The 19475-nt window shown below is 43.1% G+C and overlaps 1 protein-coding gene across 1 annotated transcript in view; it reads right to left on the bottom strand.

The window, feature by feature from the left end:
• Window positions 1-6232: 6232 nt before the first annotated feature.
• Itga2 (integrin subunit alpha 2) overlaps window positions 6233-19475 on the bottom strand; it is a 71484-nt gene continuing 58241 nt past the window's right edge. The window contains exons 24-30 of the mRNA XM_038322064.2: window positions 19003-19105; window positions 17580-17690; window positions 15823-15927; window positions 13016-13129; window positions 9697-9786; window positions 6829-6945; window positions 6233-6356 (exon numbers count right to left, since the gene is read on the bottom strand). Coding sequence (XP_038177992.2) covers window positions 6276-6356; window positions 6829-6945; window positions 9697-9786; window positions 13016-13129; window positions 15823-15927; window positions 17580-17690; window positions 19003-19105 — 721 coding nt within the window. The 3' untranslated portion in view covers window positions 6233-6275. The remainder of the gene's footprint in view (window positions 6357-6828; window positions 6946-9696; window positions 9787-13015; window positions 13130-15822; window positions 15928-17579; window positions 17691-19002; window positions 19106-19475) is intronic.

The following is a 19475-nucleotide window of genomic DNA, read 5'->3' as shown; positions in this document are numbered from 1 at the left end:
AAACCAAAACTAAAACCAACCAAAAACAACAACAAAAAGTTACCATTCAAATGTTCTTAAAAGGCCTTTATTGAAGGTAATTATGTCTTTAAAGAGCATAGAGCAGACATTAAAAATGGTTTTAAGAATCCTGCCTTTGTTAAGTAGGCTTGACGCTGTGTGTGACCTTGACTACTGTGCTCTTAAGTCCCCAGCATGGAGATGTAAGGTTAGATTAGATGCGCTGGAAGAACCAGAGTGGAGAACCCTTGAAAGTCTATAGTGCACGGCACTGGAATTTAAAGGGATCTTCCTTAGTCCCCGACTTCTCAGGAGGGGCAGAGTTAATGGGTGGTTAGGAGATTAAAGGCTGATGTCACCCTCGCACGTAGCCATTGCCAGCTGGCTGTTAAAGCAGAAGAGTAGTCTTCACAACAAACCGCAGCCTGAGCACATTGCGTGCTCTGGACTGACTGGTCCTGAGTGAGTTCCCTCAAGAAGCTTGATAATCGTGAGCTGAAAATTTCCAAACAAAACACGAAAGTCATAGCAGATGTTCAGTCACTGATGTAGCCTCTAGATTTGTATCTTCTGGGTATGATCTGTAGAGTCACAATATGTCTTAAGAACGTTTCGAGACAGTGGTTAAGAAACAGTCGTTCGGATCTTGGTTTTGACTTTCTGTAATAGGATTCCTGGGTGATTTTTTTAGCCCAGTTTCTTTACTTCCCCTTCATGGGCCAGGCCTTGTGGACTCAACCATCACCTAACAGTCATTCTGCCTCTGCCATTTCCAGCCTAACTCATCTCTCTTTCTGTAAGGGCTTTCACATGGGTGCTGGAATCTCCCAGACTCCAGCGTTCTCACCTCTGCTATCCAGCATAGTAGCCTTCCTCCTCACCTCCCATCCTGCTCCAGCCATTGCTGTGACTGGTGTAGGCAAGCTGCTCGTGCCTCTTCTAGATTGTTCTTCCTTGTGAGATTTATGTACCCTGCTTCTTTCTTGTCTTTGTTCCAGACTCTGATTGTTATTTGCACACAGAACTTTCACAGACTACACTGCTTAAAAGTGGACTCCTGTCCATTTCCTCGGCCTCGTGTTTTGTTATGGTGCTTGATGCCACCTGAAGTACGACACCCAGCCATTTATCATCATCATTAGCTTCAACTCCATGAGATCAAGGGCTTTCTCACAGAAGTGCATGAGCTTATAGCATTCGGCTAAATGTTTGTGGTGGTGTTAAATACTGGTGCTGTTGGTTTCACATACTGTCTCTCAAATTAAACACATCTGACATGTAAGTCGTACCACATACAGATGTGAAAAAGCATCTGGTTAAACGAACCAGTAGGCAAAGGTAGCTATTCTAGTCCATGGTGTGTTGTAATTAGTTGAAACATCCAGCAGAGGGCAGTAGATCCAGGCCTATAATTGTGAGTGACTTAAAGCAAATTTAATACTGAGCAGAACCATAAGGTTTGTTTGTAGTTTTTAGTACTAATATAGAACAGTAATTATTATACAGTTACCTGTATGTGACAAGATGATGGCTTTCATACAGGTTTTTTAAAACCATTGATAAGAAGGAAGCCCTGCTCTGACCAATAAGCGATTTTCAATTATCTCTGCGGGAAATGGAAAATTAATAGAGTGTCATTTGGTACATCAGCCACACTCCAGAGCAGACCCTGTGCCCTGGAGTAGTTGGCCAACACAGAGAGTTCCATGCTTTTCTCTGTTATTTTTATTTATTTATTTATTTATTGAGGGGGAGGAGAGAGAGAGGAAAAACAAAACCCAAGTTGGTTGAGTAGGGAGGTGGGAGAGTCTAGGAAGAGTTGAGTGTGGGGAAAGAGTGTGGTTGAAATACATTGTCAAAAAATTTTTGAAGAAATAATATGGATCTTTCTGTAAAGAAAAATAAAAAACTAAAAACAATTTTTTTTCTAGCTTGTATGTTAAGCACATGTACTCATTTTTCTATAGAAAGTTACATATTTTGGGGGTGGGAATTCACATGAAGGAATGCCTGATACCAGAGTGGGAGATGTTTTAGCATTGGCGTAGATGGCAACACGGTCACGTGCTCCCTGCCATGCACACAGTGATGGCAGTTGGCACACTCCTGTCTATCGAGCTTCCAGTCTATGGAGCTTCCAGTCTATCCAGCTTCCGGTCTATCGGCTTCCGTTCTTCAGTGTGTGTGAATAACTGCTTTGCACATTGCTGCCCATTGGTTGCTTTGATTGTCTGTCAGGCCACAAACTTAGGCTACTAATAGCCCACGTCTTCTTAGACTGAATCTTGAATGTGTTCTGAAGCAAAAGAACTCCCTAAGACATATTGAAATGTGTAACTTTGCAATAAAAACCCAAGTAGAGGAGCTTACTTTCAAAACATTTTTAATGATACTTAACAACAGGTTATGAAAAGAACAATTTACAATTAAATAAGACTTTTCTATCTGACTCTCATGCTTTGATATCAGGAAAGTTCTTATTTATGCCAATTACTATAATTTGATTGTTTCTAAGAAATCAAATAAATTCACCAAATTGGGGTACAAACAAACACATTCATCTTATTCACTTTTGGGGGGAGTAAAATGGCAAAGCACATTTAGTTCAAACCTGCAAACATTACATCTCAGCAAGATTGCTAATCCTTTGTGGAGGGAATGAGACACCCTCTCCTTTAAAAATAGACAATTCTACTGCTTGTGCAATATATACATTTACATTTTGGCTTCATTTGCCAAAACCAAGTACATACAATACAATCTATATATTTACACATTGACTACATCTTTCTACTTGAAAATTCAAAGTAGTAAATATTTTACTCCCAAAGCTGCCCCCATGTTTATCTTTTAACTCTGGGTGTTTACTCTTTCGTGTTAATGAAAAGGAACCTTCCTGAATGTACATAAAGGGCATGGTGGCCGGGGATTGTGTAGAGAATTGTGTGTGTGTAAGGAGATGGATGAGGGAGCTCTGCTAAGAATCCTGCCTTCTCTTTAATGAAGTCTTAATGAGATTCTTACAGTTTAGGTTACAGCCCTGTATCAAGATAGATGCAGCGTGAGACTATACTTTATAATTTAGAATAATCACCGTGTGACTATCATGAATTGGCTTCAGTTCTCTTTATTCTCCACAGTGAAAGGCAAGGTTCACTGTCTTATAAAAATAACCCTGCTGGCTGGAAAACATCTGACCAGCTAGGCATTCATAGTTTGCTACTGAAATGAGTGGTGCATGATTTCAAATGAGTCCGGTTCCTTTATTACACTATCTTACCTTGCTGCTCTTTATAGAGCTGTGTGCTGAGCACACAGGAGGCAACTCAAGTATATAAGACCATTTTGTGTGATCCACCATTTATGAAATGGAAATTTTAACCTGACATCTTTTGAGTCCTATACTTACTATTCAAGCAAAGATAGGGTGGAATGAACCACATAACTTCCTTCCCAACCCTGCCTACCTGCCCCCAATAATTTCTTGAGAACATTCAGCTTTGCTAAAAATTTCTTGAAAGATACAGGAGTCACTTAGTAAAGACTGGGTGTGGGGGACATTTGTTGGTGTCAGGACCCCGGGGGGAAGATGCAATCTTTCCTTGAGTAGGTTGAAGCCAAGGATGCTGCTGAAAACCCTGTGAGGAACAAGACAGCTCCTCCCCTCATGAAACTGCCTGCTCCAGAATTGCAGTATTGCTGAGGTCACAACCCCTGGGCCAGTGTGAGAAATGGTTTAGAGACTAGTCGTAAGCCAGCCTTACCCCTTAAAAACTAATCAAAGCTGATGACCTAAGCCAAAGCTCGTCAAAGGTCTCAAGCTCTATGTACATAGTAGTAGATAACCCTGGTTTACTGCCTATAGAAGGAGAGGGAGGCAGTGAAATAAAGGAACTGTGTGATATGAGTACTCCTAAAGTACGCTAGAAAAATGTGTGTGTGTGTGTGTGTGTGTGTGTGGTAGGTTTGTGAAGGATTCTCTGTCAACCTGGTTTCTCCACACCAAGCTGGTTTCGCTGTGCCTCCCTGACATTTGCAGCTAATATATTTTTTTCCTTCTGTTTGGCTTTAATCAAGGATGAAGTAAGCCAATAACTGGTCCAATTGGCTCTGGACTGCCATGCAGGGGCCTGGCCATGGAGACATCAGGGCCATCCATGCACATCCGGGCAAGCTGTTTTTCTTCTGACCTCCCTACATCCCATTCTTGCAGGCTGTATAGTAGGAAATCCTTATGTTTAACTTTTAAGATTGAGTCACTGCTGAGCCCTAACCCTGACTTCCCCTTTCATAATGAGAACAATGAAGTTCCTCAAGGTTAAGGACTGGGCCAAAGTCCTATGCATATAGTGTGACAGTGACTTCTAATGTTGTTCCCTGAACCCGTCTTCCTGGCTCTCTTCTGGAGAATGTATAGGCTCCGAAATAAGGTGCCAAGGGTGGAAAAGGGTACGCAACTCCCTGGAGCATGGTCTGTTTGCATCACAATGCCTGGGTGCTTGTCAAAATTCAGGCCATTGGGTTTTCTATCAGCCCGACCTATTCAGAATTTCCAGAGTCGGGGCTGAAGAGTTTTGCCTGCCTGAGTCAAGCATAGAGGGTCTGCTGCTTGTCCAACCTGCGAATCCCTGAGCTGTTCTGTTTACCTTCTGTATAACAGCGACAGCTGCAATCCAGGCGTAGTCTTCTTACTGTGTAGCAGCAAATGAACATAGCTCCCTAAAGTTGAGTGTATGAGTAGCCACACAGGTATGAACTAAAGGGGACCTTCTAATCCCCACACTGTGGTAGTGTGTGTTGGGGGGTAGGTTGGGACTTGTGGTGTGGGAGCTGTGGCTGGCTGGTAAAGGAGAGTGGGTAACTACTGGGGGGAAAGGCAGGCCACCCGGGGTTTCTGTCATTAAGGGCAACAGGGAAGGGGAGAGGCAGACGAGGCAGTTAGCAAAAGAAATTGTTCATCTCTGGCAAATCCACTAGCTCCCTTCCAGCTAGCCAACCAACTAAAAGAGAGATCTTGCTATTCCTAAAAGGAACGCTCCTCCCCCTTTCCTTTGTCAGGATGGCCCCAGCAGACAGTTGTATAGGGTATTAGTAAATTTTGGTGCCTTGGCTTTTAAACTGACCCTCCCACAGCATAATGTTTGTGGGGTTTTTTTGTAATTGGTATATTTATCTGCAAGTATTCTATATATGTATGTATCCATATATATCATATGTATTGTATGTGTGTGCAATATATGTATTATATACATATATAATACTATATATATACTGTATTTCTCTTGGCATTCAAGCATGTTTATAGTAAAGATAGTACTCAGAAGAGGCAGTCAGGACATGAAAGAAAGCAACAGGTTTTATGTATTTTTTTAAAGATCCTGCTAAGCAAGTACTCTGTGATTAAGCTGAGCCCCAGCATCATTTCACCTTTGCTTGTAGACAAGGTCTCCTTAAGTTGTCCAGGATAGCCTTGAGCTCACTGTACAACTCAGGGAGACCCCAGACTCGGACTCCTGTCTCAGCTTCCTGAGTAGCTGAAATTACTGTCCTGCAATAGCAAGACTCTTTTTTTCTTAAAAAAAAAACTAGTTTATAAATAATATTATCATTTAAAAGCATCCTCTGTCGCAACCTTGGATGAACAGCATAAATTGAAAAAAACAATCTATGCTGGTTTTCTCTCTTTTCAACAAACATTCATATATATTATAGTAATATATATGTGGAAACACTCAGTATAATATATATATATTATTTATAATATAATTTATGTCACAGTTATATATATATAGTAATACATACTTATATGCTATATTAATAACATATAATATGCATTATGTATTATATGCATATCAGGTACTTTTCACTTCTATTGTTATTTTTAATAAAATTAAAAAGAGCATTCCTCATGCACTTCCCACCCCCCCATCTGAAAAATGTTACAGTTTTCTTGAAGGCTTGTCATGCATAGACTCAGCCTGTCTTCTTGACACAATAAACACTGTAAACACTGGACTAGCCAGTTTAAAAATTACTTATTTTTTCCTCTTTCTATATAAGGTCTTTGTTTTTTTTTTTTTTTTTTTTTAGCTCCACCCACAATATCTTTATTCCCAACTGACCAGCAGTTTACTCTAAAATTATTAGGCTAGTTTGCCTATTAAATTATTTAAAACTGGACTGTTAAAGCAATTCATTCATCACATAGTGAACCGTAGCTGGGATGTCGCCAGCCGCCATTCTGTGGTCGCCATGCCGTGGTGTCTTCTGGGAGTTTAGCTGTTGAGTTCTGTGGTCTCATCCGTCTCATCTGGGTTTTGGCTCATTTTTTTATATTGTCTTTTGAAGAAGCCAAGCTGTAAGGTAACGACATAGCTGGTTACCGCCCTGTGACTACAGTTACCTTGATTTGGTCATTAGCCAGCAAACGCATGCATCCACACCACACCATGCCCAGAAAATACCAACAGTGAAAAGAATGACGTCACCACCCATGGCTTGTTCATGCTTTGTTGCCCACTTCTCTGTATCCCCTCTAGACTGCCTGGACATTTGCGGACTGGCGCACAGACTGCAGACTAATGTCTTAGCATTCATATATCGAGGAACTTTAAGTTTCATTGTGGGAAACTGAATATGTGTCATATCTATTTGAGACAAAATTTTCAGGCTACTACTGGGTGATAGGGAGGTTAAAACCAAACTAAGTCCTTGTTGGTTTTTTAAAGATTTGCATAAGAAAGCACAAACAATCTTGCATTTCTTTTCTCATTGGCAAGAGGTACCATGCCATTCAAAATGGGCCTTTGGGCCGTGAAGTTTTCTTACCTTCCACAAACCTGCAACCAGAGCCAAGAGCAGGAGGATTCCAGCAATTACGCTTCCTATTATAACCCCTGTTGGTACTTCCTCTTTCTCGGTGGGTTTCATTATCATAAGGGGAATCTGTGAATGAATACATGCTCACAATTGAGTTATCCATTTAGCAGAAAAGTAATATGGCCTAACACAGTTCAATAATTTATAAATATGACCCACAGCTCTGGAGGAGGCTGTGACTTGTCATGGCATTCGTCCCTCAGGCATCATCAAAACACATTGAAGAGACGACTTGAAAACTCGGGCAATGCACAACCTTTCTACTTTTTCCCTTCTGCTGTATTACTGTCTTACGGCTGTGCTGAGCCGAAGGCACCAGTGCTTTCCTTGCTTAAAGTAGACACTCCAGCTTCTGGTGCACATTTAGTTCCCTTCCTTCCCTTCCTTTCCCTTCCCTTCCCTCCCCTCCCCTCCCCTCCCCTCCCCTGCATTTCCCTCCCCTCCCCTCCCCTCCCCCCTCCCCTCCCCTCCCCTCCCCTCCCTCCCTCCCTCCCTCCCTCCCTCCCTCCCTTCCCTTCCCTTCCCTTCCCTTTCCTTCTCTTCCCTTCCTTTCCCTTCCCATCCCTCCCCCCTCCCTGTCCCTCCCCCTCCCTCCCTCCCTCCCTCCCTCCCTCCCTCCCTCCTTCCCTCCCTCCCTCCCTTCCTTCCTTCCTTTCTTGCTTTTCTATCAAATGAGACCAAAGCATCCTAGGAACGGGGGCAAGCATAGCCTCAACCAACTATCCAACCCTTCATTCAATAACTTTGTATCAGCTTTTAAAATATGATTTCAGTCTCATTCAAGTTTTATATAAAACACTGGAAAAGCAGAACAGATGGGGTTTTGCCAGGGTGAGGTTGACCTTCTCAGTGATGACACTGTCCTTGGGCATAGTCATGGCTTTCTGCCCCTGTCCTGTGGTGATCTCTGTGGCATGGAGTGGAATGGCATCCCCAGAGGCTTGAACAGTGACACTTCATATTCCTTTTCTTGGTTGATAAAAGGGGTCTCCACAAAAATATCTCAGAGTTACAGAGCAAAAGGGGACAAGAATTTGTTTACTTGATACCATGTTAAACTGTAGTGCCAGAGCTACCTTTTTGTTTGTTTGTTTTTGTTTCTTTTTTTGTGTTTGTTTTGTTTTTTGAGACAAGGTTTCTCTGTGTAACCATGGCCATCCTGGAACTCGCTCTGTCAACCAGGCTGGCCTCGAACTCGGAACTCAGAGACTGGCCTGCCTCTGCTTCCCTAGTGCTGGAATTAAGGGCATGTGCCACTGCTGCATTTTATGGTGGGATAAATAGGAATCCAGCTCTGTGAGTCTGTTTCTCCTCATTTGTATTGAAAAGCTAAAATGTTCTGAATGATATTACTGTAAACTCATGCAGTTCACTGCTGTGTAGTGGTGCCGTACCAAGACTGTGGTCTGGAGCCCACCATCTGATGCTTGGATCACCCTGTACCCTTGAGCACAATACCTCATTGAAATGGGCCTTTATATCGGTGTGTGCCAACATATTATTTGGGTTCCAAGTATTCCTCAAAAGGTTATCCAGATTATTGTTTGGATTACAGAATAATTTCACAGACACAAGTAGAAGCCAGTCTCTGCTATTAGTTAGTACTGCTCATAGAAAAAAAAAAACAAGAAAACTGGTGGATTCATGAAAATAAAACTTTGAAGTTTCAGTTACTATCTTCAAGGGCTGCTTTCACAAAAGACAGACTTTAGCAGCGTTTACAGACCCCCCAAGTGCTGCACCTTCATAGCAGGCTATACTCTTCTCACCGTTACTAGGTTCACAGTGATTCGAGTTTGGAGCCTGCACTTCCTTCCTTTGGCTCCATTTCTGGGTTTCCATGCCCAGCCTCAGCAGAGAGGGTGTGGGCTTTCACTGAGGTTCCCAAACCAAAGACAGAAAAGCAGCCTCCATTGTGTGGAATGATTTTTCCGGGGACAAGAGTGGGGCAGCCGTGTTGGGAACTCAACACAGGCATTGAGAGAGGCCCAGAGTTCACGGGGCCCTTGGCTTTCTAACCGATGTGTAGGCTGGAGCGCTGGACAGAGGCCAACCGTCCAGCTGGCCTCGGGGGCAGAGTTGTGAATTGATTTCCAGCTCTTAGACAAAAGCTTGCGGAGGAAAATGCTCGGGGCTCTGCCAGCAGATTAGCTGGGCCTGGAAATCCTGCTGTCTCTAAAAATGGCACATGCTAACCAGAGGCTCACTGCTAAGGAAAGTCGCCTCTGCCAGCCCCAAGAACAGACGGCCTTTGTCTTCTGTGAAGGGACAAATTCTCCCTAGTACTCTCCCTTTTAAACGAGGGTTACATTTGTAGTTCTTTAGAATGTAGGGCCGTGAAGTGAATGGGATATGTCACAGCGTCTGGTTATAAGAAGAACTTGTATAAAAAGTTTAATAAATGCCTTCTTTACATTCTCATTTATAATGCTCCCAATCTAATTCATGATTTAAGGTAGTATATCTTAGGTCTTATGCCTCAGATCCTGATGGTTTCTCACAGCACACGAAGGGGTGGTGATGCTGCTTGAGACATGAACTGTCACCATGGTGTCCCAAATATGACACAGCCCCTTTGTACCTTTTTGGTGGATCGGTCACTTCTAGAAAGCACTTCTCAGCCTTGGGGGGCAAGGCTACGAGAAGGCAAGTGTGCCACTGGGCTTTCTGAGTCTCAGCGATCCTGGCCACATCTCAGTCTAACCAAGCCCAGGCCTTCAGGTTTTCAGCTAGTCTTCTGGACGCACAGAGATGAGAATGGCCCTTCTGTGCTTTACACCGTAGAATGCCTGTCACGGAGGCACACGGCACACTCACCGTGACAGAGTTGTCCTCAATCACGTACAGCTGCGGGTTGTGTGTATCAATCTCTGCGGCTGCTGTCAGTTGCAGAGCCTGGAAAGTCGACTGGAACACAGAGTAAAAACATTTCCCCCTTGCAGCAGTAAACACAGAAAAAATGGCCTGTTTAAGGTTGTTTAGTTCCTGGTGGAAAGTCACAAGAAGAAAATCCGGTGCCGAAGATTCGTCCTTTGCATGCTTGAACTCGCTGTGAGGACGAAGCATGCCCTAAGGTTGCCGGGCGGCCTTTGAAAGGTGCACTGATTGGAGCCCACTGCTGCAAGTTAAATCAAAGCCCAGGGTGGCACCCAGACACGAGCCTTGGAAGCCACTTACGTTATTCAAATTTGAAAGTGATTCAAATAGAAGGCTTACAAGGCCTTTTTAAAAGGAAAAGCTTGTCATTGTGAGGTTTTTTTTTTTTAATTTAATGAAACTTGAAACGTGAAAGAAAATCACACATAATACTCTTTTAACCATACCTGAACAAGTCTCATAATGGAACAGGACACCAGCATTTGAGTTTTTTCTTCTATTGTATAAAATATTACTATCTGAAAGTGTACCTGATCTTGGTGATACATGCTGACTGCAGAAACCTTGAGCCTTCTTACATGTAATATCACATTAGGAATAATTTTACATGTCCTAATCTAAGTGTCTCTATGAGATGATACTGTCTGGGATTCATGTATAAGGACATATGTGTATGATGATGCTATAAGTAAGGATATACATTAAGCTTATGTGTCATCAATTTGTTTATGGAAAAAGAGTGTTCATTGGGAACATGATAATGCCAATATCTTGCTGTTAGTGTTTGCTGTACACTTAGGGGCCTTATAATTATGTGTGAGAGAATTAACATTCAGATTTTAGAGCCATTTTAATGGGCTCTGGCTATTAGGACTCCCTTGTTATTGTTGCTAGGGCATACGATTGAACATCTTCATGAAGTAATTCGCTAGACCATATCCAGGAGCCAGGAAGAGAGAATATATTTCCAAAAAGTGAGCCACTTGTTTCCTGTCTGCTGGCCCAGTCTCTGGTTACTCTTAATTTTCTCAAGATGGAAGATTGCATCATATGTTAACCCTAAACACTGATTTTTAAACATATGTTATAGGTGAAACATTGAGAGTATTTACATGGTGTGTGTGTGTGTGTGTGTGTGTGTGTGTGTGTGTAGAAAAGGCTCAGTGGTTAAGAGCCCTCACTGCTCTTACAGAGGACTTCAGCTCAGTTCCCACCTATACCTCCCATTACAGAAGATCCAATTCCCTTTCCTGACCTCCAAGAGCCCCTGCATGCATGCAGTACACACACACACACACACACACACACACACACACACACACACACATTCTTATGTTTTTACGGTACTGACAGTAGAAATGTAAACAAAAAGTGGCAGTCAGTGAATGCAGGCAATAGCACCTGTAGACTGTATGATGAAATAATTGTTCTTAAAATGTTCATATACCTGCCCACAGAGCTGGCTATTCTAACACATGCCCAGTATCCTACAGTATTAACTACACCCAGGAAAGCAGAATAGCACACTTGTTAGTGTCCACCCAGGCTTTCCTTACAAAAGGCAGCCAGTGCTATTGGGCAGCCCGAGCAATCAGTGTGTGATGAGACACTTGAGATGTTAGGCTGACATTCTTGCATCAGAAAAAGGAGCAGCAGGAGACACCACCTAGTGAGCCCCATGCAGGAAATAAGACCCGAATCTCAGACCAGAGTGTCTACTTGACTGTTAAAGTAGACGGAAGTAAGGCAAGGGTAAAGAGTTGGCCTCGTATGGAAGAGAAAGGTGTGCCGGGCTTGACAATCAGTAACTCTGGAGGGTGTAACGGTTGTGAAAAAGGATAAATTCTCCACTGCTTAAGAACTTGGCTCCCACAAAGGAAAGGCTACCTCTGAGCCCATTAAGAGTCACTTTCATAAAGCCCAATGGTAAAAATATTGTAGCTTCAAGCAAACTCAAGAAAACCCAAAGACTTTTCACAGGGCTGGAGTGACAATATTTTGATGTGCAGAAGTCAGTTTTCCTTCCAACTGGGCAGAGTTTGTTACAAACGTATTTGCTCTTCAGATCTAAGGAGCCAGGAACCCACTGAGTACCAAGACTGAGGACCATGCTCAGCAGCTGGGAGAATGATGGCCGCTCCAGCAGCATGCATCCCATTTTAGGACTTAGAACTGTCCCAGAGGCTGGGAAGCCAATGCAGCTAACAGGCAAACAAAAGAGGACCGTATTTTCAAAAGGAATCCCAACCCCTCAGTCTTCCCACTCCTCCAGCCCTATAACCTTTCCCTAAACTCCTACCAGTATTTTCATATTATGTCTTTACTCCCTCTTACTGCTTATGCTTTGACTCCAAGGCCAAGATATGAGGGTGATCTTTAATCTAACACAGAACTCCAACTCAGAGATTGGGGGTTATTGCTGGTTGTGCAATGGTGAAAATCGAAGGACCAGAGTTCAGTGAGATCCAGTGAGAGCCATCCAGACCCCTGAGAGATCCAGACGGTGCTCAGAGCCAGCATTGGAAAAGGGCATAGCTAGCCATTCTGGCAGTCAGGTTCAAGTGGTGGCTGAGGTCTGCTGTATTTACATTGTTCCTGCCAGACTAAAGTCCTGGCTACCCAATCCCTATGCAAATAATGCTATGATAGACTCTGGCCTGCCGTGCAGGGAAACAACACTGAGGGGGGGTTCTTTATCACGAAGGTGGAAGTAGCCTAAGACTTGTATGCTTTCTGGGTTTACTCATCAAACTGAAGCAAAACCAGGAAAGCAGAGGACCTGCCTGTTTATTAATAGAAGGAGACGGACCCTCACGCTGGATTCATCTTTGCATAATTAGATCAATGACACACTTGGCTGAGAACTCAAGGGGAAAGACCGCATGAACATGCCGATTCAGGTGTGACTACAAAAAGAACTGCGGGGCACACCATGAGGAAGACCAAGAAGAGGCTGTTTCTGGCAAGGACAGCAAAGGCATCCTTGGCACTATTCATTTAGATGCCATGGGCAGGTGTGGGCATCTAAAAGGCAGACCTCTTAATGAGCTCTCCAGATGATTCTGAGGCAAAGCCAAACAGGGTGAGCACTGGAAAGGGGTGTGAACTTACTACCTTGAGTATGGTTGCTCAGGCTTGTTTGGGCATTGCTGCCTGTAGGCAGGGTGTTATTTCATTAAAAAAAGAGTATTTTTGGCAATGAAGCCACATGCTTCCTTGCTCATCCTTGACGAGCCCAGTAGGTAGAATTGAGACTTACAGCAGCGAAGGTCCTGTTCCAGACTCTGGTTGTCACATTGATAAAGTACTCTGATTTCATGTGAAGATCTTTCAGCCAGCAGGTGATGTCACTGCAGGAGACGGTTCTGCAGTCCTTTCAGATCAGAGTCAATGGGGGCGGGGAGAGACAGAGAAAACGGGTGTTACAAACGCTAAAACTTTAGGAAAAGATAAAGCAGTGCTAGGCAGGACACGTGGAAATAGGCACTATCAGGGGCTCTTAGTATTTATAGCTTCTATTATTTATACTAATTTATATTAGTATTTAGGTCTATTAATATTGATAGCTATATAGTATTAGTATTTATACTAGTTTATATCTTCAAGGGGTTTTGATAATGAGTTTCCGAATATAAAGAGAGTTGAAATAGCTTGTTCCCAGTCATTTCCTGTCTGTATCGATAACCTCAGAGATAAGAGAAATATGTGAAAAGAAGGGTGTTGCAGAATATTTGTTCAAGCATGCAAAGATGTGTTGCATTTGTTTAATTATGTATTGCATATATTTTATGTTGCGGAATATTTGTTTAACCATGGAATGATGCGTTGCATTTGTTTAATTATGTAAAGATGTGTAGCTGTTTTACCTTGCCTGCCTCAGGAACCCAATTTGTCTAATAAAAATCTTAACAACCAATAGCAAGGGAGGAGGTGTAGGCTGAACTTCTGGGCAGGAAGAGTAAGTAGGAGGAAGAATTTGGGCTCGAGAGCAAAAGAAAAAGAGACACCAGAAAGATGCCAGGGGCCAGCTCTACAGACAAAAGGAAGCAGGAAAGCTGGGCATACAGAATGAAAAAAAGGTAAAAAGCCCTGAGGCAAAATGCAGATAAAAAGAAACAGGTTAGATTAAGTTAAAAGAGCTAGTGGGACAAGCTGAAGCTAAGACGGAGCATTCATAATTAATAATAACTCTCCATGTCTTTATTTGGGAGCTGTTTGGTGGCCTCCCAAAATTTCCAACTACAAACAGGCACAACCTGTTCTTTATACCACTTATTTTGACTATATACAGCCTGTTCAAATACACTATTTATAACCATAAAAACGAAACAGTAACTAATTCATGTTATCAGCAATGTGCTAGGCAAGTAAATTATTGAACAGAAACAGCATGTCGTATAATTTAATCATTAAACTTAAGGATAAGAATTAATTTCCTAGATTGGAGCTTGTCTGTAAAAGAATCCATAGCTGTCAGAGGTTGGGGAAAGAGGGAGGTGTGAACACAGAGCACAGCAGGGCTTTAGGGTACTAAGCCACTCAATGTGCTACCATAATTAATGGACACAGGCAATTACACATTTTCAACTCCATAGTGTGAATATTTGAAGTTCCAACCATGAGCCCTAATGTAAACTCTGGCACTGGTGATGCTGTCTGCTAGTGTAGACCTGTCACTTAGGACAAATGCATTGTTGTTATCAGGGGCTTTCGATAGTGGAGGAAGCTGTGAATATGTGAGAACAGGAGGTACATGGGAAATTCCTCTACAGTGTACACGACTTTGTTATGAACTGCTTTAGAAAGTAAAGTCTTTTCAAAAGAGCTGTGAGGGCCTAGAGCGATAGCACAGTGGATTAGAGTACTTGCAAGCAATAGGACCCGAGTTCAAGTCCTCAGCATCCATCCACCTGAAAAGCCTGACCTGGCTGTGTGTGCCTGCAGCCCCAGTGTTGGGGAGGCAGTGCAGACACAAGCGGATCCTGAGAGTTCTCTGACAATCTAGCCTCGACAAATGGTGACCATCCAAGGTAGTGAGAGACCCTGTCTCAAGGTAATATGAGAGCAGTCGAGGAGTGCTCCGGCCTCATACTCCTGTGCATGTACCACACAGCCACAGAGAGACAGACAGACAAGACACACACGCACACACAACACCATGTGCATATGCGCAATACTCGACACAACACACAGGTGTACACACGCTGTACTATACATACAGACGTACACATTGTCCACACAAAATCACACCATGCTCCCCCAACATACATTATCCACTCTTCCTGTCTCTCCCACACATGCACACAGACACACAGACACACAGACACACAGACACACAGAATCAAAAATCAACAAACAACAAGACAAAACAAAACCCTGAAAACCCAAAAGTGCAGTCTATAACATCGGCTTATGTATGGCCAAAACATAACAACATGGCTTCTTTGTGTAACAACTTACATATACATCTACATATTAATACATATAGAAAAAAGTTCCGTTTCAGCCTTTCCTGTTTAGTCCATCCATCACAATATAAAGAAAGCCAGGACAACTTCAATATCACTGATGGGGAGGTGTCACGGCTTGCTTGCGGTTTCATGTTTACTTGCCCGATGACTGAGTCTGTGCCAAGAGCCATGCCATGCTAGCTGCTAAACTAACCCCTTCCTCTAAGAACAGGACAGAGCTGGGGAACAGACAGCAAGCACATGGAGTTCCTTTTTAAAAGTTAGCAGAGGAAGTGGGTTCCATGTGCCATTTTCAAACCTGATTGCCTCTGTTGACACTCTTTGCCCTACTCACCATCCCCGACCCTCCGCACCCTCCACCTCCAATAGTCCCCTTTTCACTTCCAGATCCCATCCCACATGTCCTGTTGGTGCTGCAAATTGTCAGCGTAAGCTTAAAAACCTGTTGACCGTATCCTAATCCACGCTCAACATCAAAGGCAAAAGAACACTCGAGAGTGTTTGCTGCTGGCATAAAACAAGAGACCGGGTTCCAGGTGCAGCAAGCAAGAGACTACTTAAAGCCAGTTCGGCAGGAACATTGATCTCGCCTCACCAGTTCTTTCGTATGCCGGAAGTTCTCACTCTTGACAGTGACAGGATAGGACGCTTGTCCTAGCTTTAGTGGATTTATTTCTGCTGCACAGCTGATGTCACCAGCCTACAAGGAAGAAGACCACCATGTCAGACTTGAAAAGCAAAATGGTGGATGCCATTCCTTCCAGGAAATCCTGCCGTCACGCGGCATATGGGAGGGGCCCCAGGCTCCTTTCTCAGGGGCTCAGTGGCCAAATGCTTTGTGCTCTGGTAAAGCTTGAAGTAGTTCAGTCAGCTGATGTGACCTGATGAGGCAGGCCAGCTTCTCACAGCCTGTCACGATTTCAGTGTGGTTTGTTCCTCGAAGTTCACACCTTGGAAGTGTGGTCTGCAAGTTGGCAGTGTGGAGAGAACAGGGGACTTTTCGAGTTGGGTTCCAGGAGAACAGCTACATGCCAAGGGGAAGGATGTCCTAAAAAGTGGAGTTCAGAATTGTAGCCCCCTCTCTAGTTTCCTACTTGACAATGTACTTCCATTAACCCCTTCTCTTTCTTATACCGACTATCATGAGACCCTCACCAGAGCTGAAATGATGCTGACATCATATCACCAAATCACAAGAACTGGAGGTTCAATAAGCCCTTTTATCTGTAAAGTTAACCTAACCTCAGGCATTTTATTGTAGTGATGCGTGAGTTGCTATGACAAGATATCAAGGGGCCGGTCCTACAGATCCAAAGCTGCAGGATCTTCACAATACAGGGCAACAGCAGGATACCCGAGAGGAGTCCCAGTGAGGGCCCAGCATTGGTAGTGTAGCAGAAACCAGAGGCCTTGAACCAGACCAATGACTCTGCAATGTATGCTTCCACATAAAGTTATATGGACAAAAGTGTTCGTGCATGACTCACTGTCACACTACAGCTTCCATGACGAGATTTTTCTTTTTTTTCATCTTAATTTTTATTTTTTTTTTTTGGCGGGGGATTACAAGGGCAGAGGTTGGACACAAAGGGATGGGGAAATGAAAGGGATCAAGATGCTTGATGTGAAAGACACAAAGAATAATTTAAAAAAATAGTTCTTTTTGTTCTCTTAATACAGTAAAACAAATACACCGTAAGTGATTCAATTCAAGGCTTTTCCTATGGAATATTTTAGGAGTTTAATTTCTTGAAATCTGTTATGTATATTACAGAAATATTACTGTAAGACCAGCTAAGTGCTCAACTGCAGGAGAGCCACTGTTAAGACGTTTGGTTATGGCAGGCACGACCTCTTGGTGCAGGCAGCATAGAAGAACCCGGGTCTGTAGCTTTCAAAGGGAAATGCCAGCGTTCTGGCCTTATCTTCAGATTCTGATTTTATTGCCTTGATGTTTCTCCTTAAAAGGTAACTGGGGATTAAAATGAATAGCTATGGCTGAGTCCTACTGGGTGAAAGTCCCAGCCAGCTGCTTGAAGACCAGCAGATCTCTAGACCTACTGTGTGCCCACAGTAGACAGAACCTCTCACTTCTCAGTGCTCTCTCTTAACAGGGTTCTGATCAAGTGAACTCCTCCCCTATCCAGAACAGGGATACTTAGGATAATTTCAGTCACGAGGATGCTCATTTTCTTTGGACAGTGTTCTGCTTATACTCTGAAGTCTGGTGATGGTTTGCTGGGATCTGGGATGCATAGTGTTCCCTTTCGCTTTTCAGCTTTTAGGTGCAGATACAACCACCCTTTATTCATGGCTTGTTTCTGTCCATGTGGCCAGCTGTGTTCTCCTTACCTCATCTGTTTGCACACCGGTCAGATACAGGAGCGGGTTCTTCGCCTTGGTGTACTGAGGAACGTGAATGGTGACTGAGGCCATGCTTACCGGAGAGCTTCCAGTCGTTACCTATGTAGAGAATGACAGGTGAAGCAGATGCTGCCAGGAAAACCACCCTGATGCTAGCCAAGGGGGACGCAGAGTAGCAGCGTGGCGTGGGCAAGGGGCGGACCCTCTCTAAAGATAGAATGTTTACCTAAAAATTAAAGATCATCAAGATTTCAGTGGCCACATGCTCCCATGATATCTGTTCTCACTGATGGGGGCTATGTTGTTGGAGTTAGCATGTGTTACAATGGCTGAAACTTGCACTCTTAATGTTGTTGTTGTTGTTGTTATTTACCATGAATTGAAATCCTATGAAGCATGTGGTTACCATCCTCATTTTCTGAAACACAATATCTGGATAACAAATCGAGATTCTCTTGTCATTAAAGACGCGAGACTAAACTACAGAGCGAAGGGTGAGCATGATTAACAGGTGGGAATGCGTGGAGACCAAAGATCTCAGGAAGCTCAAAGGCTCAGGAGGGCCGATGCATTCCTACTGACTTTCCAACGTCTTCGTGGCATTCTTTTCAAGTTAGCTATTCTTTTCTAACTCTCTCTCTCTCTCTCTCTCTCTCTCTCTCTCTCTCTCTCTCTCTCTCTCTCTCTCTCTCTCTTCCTCAGTCATACTCTGGAGCCCAGACTGGCCTTAAACATACAGCACTCTCACCTCAGCTTCCCAAGTTCGGGATTACAGGTGTCTTTCTTTGAATTTCTCTATATAACTTATTTCAATCTTTAAAATAATAGATACTTTTTCATAGATACTTACAGTTATATTGCACTGAACCGGATCAGAGCATTTTAGAAACTATTTAGCATTACTGTCCAAAAGCCCTGTTTGTACCATGTACAAATGATGAGCTTTTCAAACAGGACTGGTCTACAAGCATAAAGCAGTGCGACGGACACTCACCCACAGTAATGCCATTCTAGCGATGCCGTGCTGGTTAATCCTGAATATTTGCTTTGAAAATATATTATTTCTCCTTTACTGAGGACCCGCAACTAAACACGAGTCTTTCTGCTTATCTGTCATCTACCATAATGTTCTCAAAGTGTGACACCCAAACCAGCGGCAACTGCAGCATTGCCTGTGGGCTTGTCAGAGCTGCACACTGCCAAGCTCACTGCAGATCTTCTGAGTCAGCAGCTTGGGGACGAGGCTTAGCTGTGTGTGCTTTAACACACTCTTTTGTTGTTACTGCACACTCAAGATTGGCAGCCACGGGTGCATTGGAATTTTGGGTTACTTCCTTTTCATTATATTATATACGCCTTAATTTCATCCCTTCTCCTCCTGGATTGTCATCTTTATGACAAGCTTACCAACCTTGAGGGAGAAGACGAATCTGGGACCAATATCTTCAACACTGTTTATGACAGAAGGAGCATTCTCATCCGAAGAGATTTCATAAAAATTTATATTGGTGGATCTGTTGAGTGACATTGGTAAACCCAATTATTTTTGTTTTGCTGTTGCTGTTGAAGCATTATATTTACTTTACTTAAAGATCTTTTACATTGGAATATCATCAAAATGCTCCACTTTTACTTCCCAAAGCACCAAATGATTATTCTACTTTTTAAGCTTCCACTTTGAATTTGAGAATGGGTCTTTCTGCTTGACTGGTGTCTGGGGAGTGTAGTAATGGCAATGCTACCTACCACTGATGTTCTTTGTATGCACATACATATGCACACATGCACACACATGTACACACACAGATGCAGACACATATATAAAATCTTAAGCCCCATAGATATTTGGAATTTCTAATTATTATAATCATAATACAAAAGTTA

The sequence above is a fragment of the Arvicola amphibius genome, chromosome 3, assembly GCF_903992535.2.
Source record: "Arvicola amphibius chromosome 3, mArvAmp1.2, whole genome shotgun sequence".
Lineage (NCBI taxonomy): Eukaryota > Metazoa > Chordata > Mammalia > Rodentia > Cricetidae > Arvicola > Arvicola amphibius.
This window is presented reverse-complemented; position numbering and strand designations above follow the sequence as displayed.